This window comes from Dryobates pubescens, chromosome 1, assembly GCF_014839835.1.
Source record: "Dryobates pubescens isolate bDryPub1 chromosome 1, bDryPub1.pri, whole genome shotgun sequence".
Lineage (NCBI taxonomy): Eukaryota > Metazoa > Chordata > Aves > Piciformes > Picidae > Dryobates > Dryobates pubescens.
In genome coordinates, this window is record NC_071612.1 from 62,434,585 (window position 1) to 62,440,657 (window position 6,073).

Sequence of the window (6,073 nt, forward strand, 5' to 3'; positions counted from 1 at the left end):
TCACATGGTTTGAAATAATAAAATGTAGAAAGAAAAAAAAAAAAAAGAGAGAGAGAAAATATATATATACTGACTTCCCCTCCTCCTTCATGACCCAGGGGTGGGTGGGGGCGGTTTCACCCCTCCGGAGGGCTGGGGGCATGCATCTTGGTGTGGGAGAGGACGTAGAATGGGCTGATAGCACCCCAGAGGCTCAGCAGCATCCCCTGGGTGCAAAGGTGAGGGCAGTGGTGGGACCCTTGAGAGGGACCTGGGATATTGTTGAAGGGCTGAGCTGCCCCTGGTCTGCTGACTCAGCAGCTGGGTGGGGTGGGCATGACTACCTACTGGCCCTGCAGCATGGGGCCCCAGTACCACACAGTTGTTGTGGACAGCCAGTACCCAGGGGTACCCAGTGTCTTGTAGTCCTGAGGTGCACCCCTTGCACCTAGTAGCCCACAGGGACCCCTATGGACACACAGCACAGAAGGGTCCCCCCAGCACCCACCAGCTTCAAGGGGTGCCCATGGACCACCAGCAAACCCCAGCTCCAAGGGGTACTTGAGGACCCTCAGTGCCCAAGAGATCTCCCTGTACCCCAAGCTCCAAGGGGTACCTAGGGTCACCACTGTCCCCCTCCCACCTCCCAGCGCCTGGAGCAGCTATGGATGCCCAGCACCCAGTGGCACCAGGTGTCCCACAGTGTTAGTCAGTGGGAGGGTTTGTGGAGAGAGGAAATGGGACTGTGCCACCCACTGGTGGCTCTGGGGTTGAGTGGGTCAATTCCCAGGATTTTGGGGCAAGTTGAGATGGTTATGGAGGTTTGGGGGTGGGGGGCAGTGCTGGGGCTGGGCCCCAGCTGAGGGGGAGGGGGAGCTGGTGTTCAGAAGAGCCCGCAGTCCTTGAGGTTCTCCTTGATGATGATGTCGGTGACGGCGTCGAAGACGAACTTGACGTTCTCGGTATCAGTGGCGCAGGTCATGTGGGAGTAGATCTCCTTCACATCTCGACGCATGTTCAGCTCCAGGAACTGCAGCTTGATGTAGTTGCCGGCGTCATCGTAGGTGTTGGGACCTGTTGGCATAGCAATGAGCAGGGTCCCCTCTCCGGGCTGGTGTCCCCCGCCCTGGGTGCTGGCCTAGTGTCTCCCAGCGCTCCCCCGGGTGGGCAAACCTTGCTCGGTCCGTGAGAAAGGCTGGTGCAGCACCGCTTGCATGGGGTGCTGAGGACACCTGGTGGGTAGCTGCTGCAGAGTGCAGCCACCCAGCCCTTCACCCCCCCCCCCCCCCCCCCCGCCCCACTCGGTGGGACAACTGTTGCCACCCTCACCATCGTAGTCGGGAAAGCAGATGCTGAGATGGGCCTTCTTGATCTTCTCCAGGAAGACGTCCTTCTTGTTGAGGAAGAGGACGATGGAGGTGGTGGCGAAGTAGCGGTGGTTGCAGATACTATTGAAGAGGTGCAGGCTCTCATGCATGCGGTTCTGCAGAGGGGTACAGACGCTGCCCATCAGTCCCGTGACAACCCCCACCCAGATCGTGATGGGGACGAAGCACAGAGGGTTATGGGATGGTGAGCCTTGCTCACCACTTCGTCATCCTCCACCAGGACCATGTCATAGGCACTGAGGGCCGCAATGAAGATGATGCAAGTCACTCCCTCAAAGCAGTGAATCCACTTCTTCCTTTCTGAGCGCTGCCCACCCACATCAAACATCCTGGGCAGCACAAGGCAGAGGTCAGCATCCCCCCATTCCCTCCCCATCCCCGTGGCACCAGCCCTTGCCAGGTGCTCAGCCCCCACCTGAAGTTGAGGTCTTTGAAGGAAAACTGGGTCTCGATGATGCCAGTGGTCTTGACACGGGAGCGCAGCACATCCTGCTCCGTGGGGACGTAGCCAGGGGTCACCAGGCGCTCCAGGTCTGATAGGTAGCTGACCGGGCACATGGTGGGCATGAGACATAGGTCAGCGCCCCCAGGACCCCCCTTGCCCAGACTCCCCGGCCCCACGTACTAGCCAGCCGAGTCGTTGAGCTGGTACTCAGAGGCACGGTCGAAGCAGGCTTGGATGCCTGTGTCCTTCCAGAGCCGCCCAATGATGTCTGACATCTCCTTGGGCATGGTGCCCTCCTCTATAGTGTCTGAGAGGTGCAGCAGCTTACGGGCATCATCCTACAAGGGAGAGGAGCTCAGAGAGGCTGGGGCACAGGAGGGACTCCCATGCCCAGCACAGGGTGCTCCTCACCTGGCGAGCAGAGTCCCCGTACTGGATATTGAGGGTGTTCATGGCCCGCACGATGGCCAGCATGGACTGGAGTGTGTTGCTGTAGATGATGGCAATGAACTCCAGGCATTCCTCCAGCGAGTAACCATCCTGGTGGATGATCCTGGCCAGGGAGGGGGGCACGTGGCTGAGCTGGGCACCGTGGGGTGGGGGCACCCATGTGTGGAGCATGGGACTGAGCTGGGCAGACTGTGGGATTGAGCTGGGCACTAAGGGATAGTTGCACCCCATGGTTATGGTATGGGGCAGAGCCAGGTATGGTGGGACAGGGACATTCTATGGGTGTGGTGTGGGACAGGCATGGGGCACAGCCAAATGGCTTTCCTTGGCACTTACTTCATCTGCTTGACGATGGTGCTCTTCCCCGACTCTCCTGCTCCTGCAGGGACAAAGCAAGGGTTACAGTAGTGCATGTACTGCAAGAAGGTGGCATCACAGCCCCACCACACACCACCTCATGTCCCAAGCCTGTGTCAGACATTCCTTGGTCCAGGCTGGGAAGGTAGCAATGGCACCCATGGGTCCATCATGCCCAGGGCAGCCCAATCCTCAAGCACCACTGGGGCAGTTGCAAGGGGCTGGGAGGGACTCTCCATGCTTGGGTGCCACAGGGACAGATACAGAGGTAGTTAAGTGGGCTGCATAGGAGTGCCCAGGAGTGAGGTGGACTGCTAGAGTGGGTTTCTGGTAGGTGGTGTTATGAAGGCTCTAGAGATGGGTTGGTTTGGGTCATGGGATGGGGCATGTGAGCGAGGGGATGTGGTGTGGGGTGGCTGGGTTTGGAATATACCTGGAAGCTGGAGGATCTTAGGATGGGCTGTTGAGATGGGTTGTTGGGTTTGAGGTACTTAGTGTTGGGGGGGCTGTTGAGCAACTCTCTCCCCTTGGTTTAGGGGAAGCTGGGTGGATAAGCTGGTTGGGTTTAAGGGTACTGGGGGGTGTCAGAAAAATGTAGGAGGGGCTCTTGGGTTGGGCCGGTTGGGTTCAGGGGTACTGAAGGGAGCAAGGGAAATGTTGGGGGCTATTGGGGTGAGATGTTTGGGGGTTGGGGTGCCAGGGAAATGTTAGTGGGCTGTTAGAATTGGCTGGTTGGGTTTAGGGGTGCCAGGGAGCAGAAAGCATTAGGGTGGACTACTGGGCTAGGTTGGTCAGGCTTAGGAGGATCAGGGAAATTTTGGGTGGGCTGTTGGGTTTTTTTGGTTGGTTTTAGGGGTGCAGGAAGCACCAGGAAAACATTGTGTGGGTTTTTGCAGTGAGGAGATCATGGTCATGGCTTCCTAGAAATGAGGGTACTGTTGGGGTGGGCTGGTTGGGTCTAGGTGGGGCTGTTGGGGTGGGCTGGTTGGGTTAAGGAGTATTGGGAAGTATCAGGAATGCTGGGTAGGCTGCTAGGGTAAGATTCACAAAGGATGGGTATCTCCCCCAGGATTTGTGTCCCCCCATACCCAGCAGCAGCAGCTTGACGGTCCTGGCATCCTTTTCAGCATCCTCCTTAAGCTTCTTCTCCAGCTCACGGGAGTGCTTCTCCTCAGCACTGGCTCCAGCACCCATCCTTGTCTCGGTGGCCCTGCGACTCGCCCGCTCCTTGGAGGTCAGCACCAAGATGGGCAAGGAGCTCCAGCCTCTCACCGCCTCCAGCGCTCCTGCTGCTGACTGCCCTGCTGCCACTGCCACCACCGCCACCAGCACTCACCCAATGTGGGCCAAGGACAGGGCCAAGGTCCCAGTGGGCTGCTTGGCAGGGTGCTGTGCTCAGCACTCATGGATTAAGCCAGACCCGCCTCCCCATGCTCCCCCCCAGATAAACCCCCTTAAATCTGCAGCAGGCTGAGCTCAGCAATCCCTTGGCTTCGGTGTCAGCGCTTCTGCTGGGGGGGGGCGGGGAGGGGAGGAGGAGAGAAAGGCTTGCCCACCCCCAGCTTCACCTCTGCCCTGGGGCTGGGGGCAGTGACTTGCCACCCCAGGGGATGTGGGACACCCCCAACCAGCTCTGACTCTACTGTGGACCCTGTGAGGGGTTGCAGCTGGCATTCTCTGCTGGGATCTGACTGGGACAGGGACACTGGGTGGATATATCCCCATTGTCCCCACCTCATGCTGGTCATCCTCCCCACTCTGGTCCAGTGCTCAGAGCCCCTTCCCCGTCCGTAAGCCATGCCAGATTCCCCAGGTCACTGTGCCCAGTGTCCACAGACACACCTCCAGTAACAACTGCACAATGTCTTCAGGGACACCCATATACATCCCTAGGGGCTCCAAGTCCCTAGTGACTCCAAGTTCTCAGTATCCCAAAGAGAAATCCTGTTCCCCTGGTGTCCCCAGGCAATCTCAGTACCCTCTAGTGTCTTCAGGACACCATCACCCTCCCCCCAAAAAAACAAACAAAAACCACACAACCCCCATCCAACATCTGGGGACACACCAGTGCCACCTCTGTGCTCCTACACCAGCCACAGTGATCCTTCTCAACATCCCCCAAACCCCTTACCACCCCCTCTCCAGTATCCTTAAGCCACCAATTCCCCACTCCCATGTCCCCAGAGCCCCCTATTGCCTATGTGGCCCCAGTAAGACCTAGTGTCCCCAGGGATCCCCAGTGTCCCCAGTAATCTCTCTGTGTTCCCCTGACCCCAGTGTTTCAAGCCCTGTGCGCACCTCGTCCCGACCCCCGCGCTGTCCCCACTGTATCCCCAGCACTGGGGCCCCTGCAGTGCCGCATGCGGCCGCCAGAGGGCTCGTGGAGCCGGCCCCGCGTCCCCAGCACGGCCCTCACCCGCCCGCAGTGCGCTCAGCGCTGCCCAAGTGCAGTCCTGCCTCACACCCGGCGTGCCCAGGACTGCGCCCAGCAGAGCCCAGGACCTCACAGCCCTGACCTTAACTGTTTCCCGGGACTGCCCAGAGGAGCTTGGTACCACCTCATTGCCCCCTGTACCAACCAGAGTGCCCCAGCGCTAAACAGACTATGGCCCCCTATATAGCCCAGTATCATCCACACCCCACACAACCCCCCGCACTCCCTAGAGAGCCTATTACCACTCCCCCACACCATACTCCCAGTACCACCTAGTGCTGGCTCCCAGTACCACCTAGTGCTGGCTCCCAGTACCAAGTCCTAATGCCCCAGTACTGCTGGTGCTCCCAGTACTGACTGCTCCCAGTGTTCTTTGTACCACCCAGTACCAATCTCCTGTGTCCCCAGTACTGCCCCTAGTGTAGCCCAGCCCTTCCCAACACTGATGCCAGCACCTTCCAGGGCTGCCCAGAGTAGCCTGGCACCACTCCTATTGCCCCCTGCACCGACCAGTGTTCCCAGTATAACCTAGTATGACCCACTACCAACAGCAGTAACATCCAGTACTGGCTACTTGCTCAGTCCAGCATACACTCCCAGCATATCCCTAACATTCAGCCAGCACTACCCAGTACTGCCACCTCCTCATGTCTCCATCTTGTCCAGTGCCCACCCCATAGTACTTGGTGTCCTCGGCTTCCCAGTGTTCTTAGTGCTTCTCCAGTACCCCACACCCAGCAGGGCTCAGAGGCAGAGTTAAGGGGATCATGGCAGCAGGGCATCCCCCACGTTCCCCCATCTCTGACAGAGCACACACAAGCATCCATGCCCATCCTAAAGCCAGTGTATATTTGGGTTGCCCCCTGGCCACCCCTGTGCTCCCCATGTACAACTATTTACAACCCCCCCCCACCTCCTAGGGTGCCATAAGGGAGTGGCTGATGGGTTGGGTACCCCAAACACCCATGGATGCTGGTGCTGCCAAGTGCCAGCAGCTGCTCAATGTTCTATCCCAGCATG

General features: G+C 58.7%; 1 protein-coding gene across 1 annotated transcript; it reads right to left on the reverse strand.

Annotated features, from left to right (window-relative positions):
- Nucleotides 1-718: 718 nt before the first annotated feature.
- GNAT1 (G protein subunit alpha transducin 1) lies at nt 719-3,934 on the reverse strand. Its single transcript, XM_009907649.2, has 8 exons — nt 3,708-3,934; nt 2,599-2,641; nt 2,224-2,365; nt 1,993-2,150; nt 1,783-1,911; nt 1,567-1,696; nt 1,309-1,462; nt 719-1,053 (listed from the first exon to the last, which is right to left on the reverse strand). Exons 1-8 carry the CDS (start codon nt 3,811-3,813, stop codon nt 863-865), a joined length of 1,053 nt encoding a protein of 350 aa, XP_009905951.2. The 5' UTR covers nt 3,814-3,934; the 3' UTR covers nt 719-862.
- Between the last annotated feature and the right edge of the window lie 2,139 nt (nt 3,935-6,073).